General features: G+C 44.9%; 1 protein-coding gene across 1 annotated transcript; it reads right to left on the bottom strand.

The window, feature by feature from the left end:
* Nucleotides 1–353: 353 nt before the first annotated feature.
* Nucleotides 354–1,259, bottom strand: VOLCADRAFT_70988 (uncharacterized protein; the record flags this gene model as incomplete). Its single annotated transcript, XM_002959395.1, has 2 exons — nucleotides 354–483; nucleotides 1,120–1,259. 2 exons carry the CDS (start codon nucleotides 1,257–1,259, stop codon nucleotides 354–356), a joined length of 270 nt encoding a protein of 89 aa, XP_002959441.1.
* Between the last annotated feature and the right edge of the window lie 802 nt (nucleotides 1,260–2,061).

Raw genomic sequence — 2,061 nt, 5'->3', positions numbered from 1 at the left:
GCTATGCTATGCTGCGCTATGCTATGCTATGCTGCGCTATGCTATGCTATGCTATGCTATGCTGTGCTATGCTATGCTATGCTATGCTATGCTATGCTATGCTATGCTATGCTATGCTATGCTATGCTATGCTATGCTATGCTATGCTATGCTATGCTATGCTATGCTATGCTATGCTATGCTATGCTATGCTATGCTATGCTATGCTATGCTATGCTATGCTATGCTATGCTATGCTATGCTATGCTATGCTATGCTATGCTATGCTATGCTATGCTATGCTATGCTATGCTATGCTATGCTATGCTATGCTATGCTATGCTATGCTATGCTATGCTATGCTGTGCAGTGATCTATAAGCATATGCGATCTACAAGCATATGCGACCTGCAAGCATATGCCATATGCGATCTGCAAGCATATGCCATATGCGATCTGCAAGCATATGCCATATGCGATCTGCAAGCATATGCCATATGCGATCTGCAAGCATATGTGATCTGCAAGCATATGCGATCTGCAAGCATATGCTGTCTGCAAGCATATGCGATCTGCAAATATATGCGATCTGAAAGCATATGCTGTCTGCAAGTATATGCGATCTGCAAGCATATGCTGTCTGCAAGCATATGCGATTCTGCAAGTATATGCTATCTGCAAGCATATGTGATCTGCAAGCATATGCGATCTGCAAGCATATGCCATATGCGATCTGCAAGCATATGCCATATGCGATCTGCAAGCATATGCGATCTGCAAGCATATGCGATCTGCAAAGAGATGCAGTCTGCATGCATATGCGATCTGCAAGCATTTGCAATATGCGACCATTTGGAATATGCAAGCATGCGCAATATGCAAGCATGCGCAATATGCAAGCATGCACAATATGCAAGGATATTGCATATGCAAGCATGGGCAATATGCAATATGCAAGGATATGCGATCTGCAAGCATATGCCATATGCGATCTGCAAGCATATGCGATCTGCAAGCATATGCCATATGCGATCTGCAAGCATATGTGATCTGCAAATATGCCATATGCGATCTGCTCGCATATGCGATCTGCAAGCATATGCGATCTGCAAACATATGCGACCTGCAAGCATATACGACCTGCAAGCATATGCCATATGCGATCTGCAAGCATATGCCATATGCGATCTGCAAGCATATGCCATATGCGATCTGCAAGCATGTGCCATATGCAGTCTGCAAGCATATGCTGTCTGCAAGCATATGCGATCTGCAAGCATATGCTGTCTGCAAGCATATGTGATCTGCAAGCATATGTGATCTGCAAGCATATGCGATCTGCAAGCATATGCCATATGCGATCTGCAAGCATATGTGATCTGCAAGCATATGCGGTCTGCAAGCATATACGATCTGCAAGCATATGCAGTCTGCAAGCATATGCAGTCTGCAAGCATATGCGATCTGCAAGCATATGCGATGTGCAAGCATATGCGCTCAGTAACAAAAACAAGAAAGCATGAAAACATGGAGACGTGAAAACCATCGCAGGACTCGAACCTGCTGTCCAGCGAGTGCTATGCTATGCTATGCTATGCTATACTATGCTATGCTATGCTATGCTGCGCTACACTACGCTACGCTATGCTATGCTATGCTATGCTATGCTGCGCTATGCTATGCTATGCTATCTGCAAGCATATGCAGTATGCAAGCATTTGTAATCTGCAAGTATATGCGATGTGCAAGCATTTGCGATCTGCAAGCATATGCAATGTGCAAGCATATGCGCTCTGCAAGCATATGGGATCTGCAAGCGTATGCGATGTGCAAGCATATGCGATGTGCAAGCATATGCGCTCTGCAAGCATATGGGATGTGCAAGCGTATGCGATCTGCAAGCATATGTGATCTGCAAGCATATGCGATCTGCAAGCATATGCGATGTGCAAGCATATGCGCTCTGCAAGCATATGTGATCTGCAAGCATATGCGCTCTGCAAGCATATGGGATGTGCAAGCGTATGCGATGTGCAAGCATATGCGATGTGCAAGCATATGCGCTCTGCAAGCATATGCGAT

Source organism: Volvox carteri, assembly GCF_000143455.1.
Source record: "Volvox carteri f. nagariensis unplaced genomic scaffold VOLCAscaffold_205, whole genome shotgun sequence".
Taxonomy (NCBI): Eukaryota; Viridiplantae; Chlorophyta; class Chlorophyceae; order Chlamydomonadales; family Volvocaceae; genus Volvox; species Volvox carteri.
The sequence above is the reverse complement of the archived record's forward strand: the minus strand, read 5'-3'. Positions and strand labels throughout refer to the sequence as shown.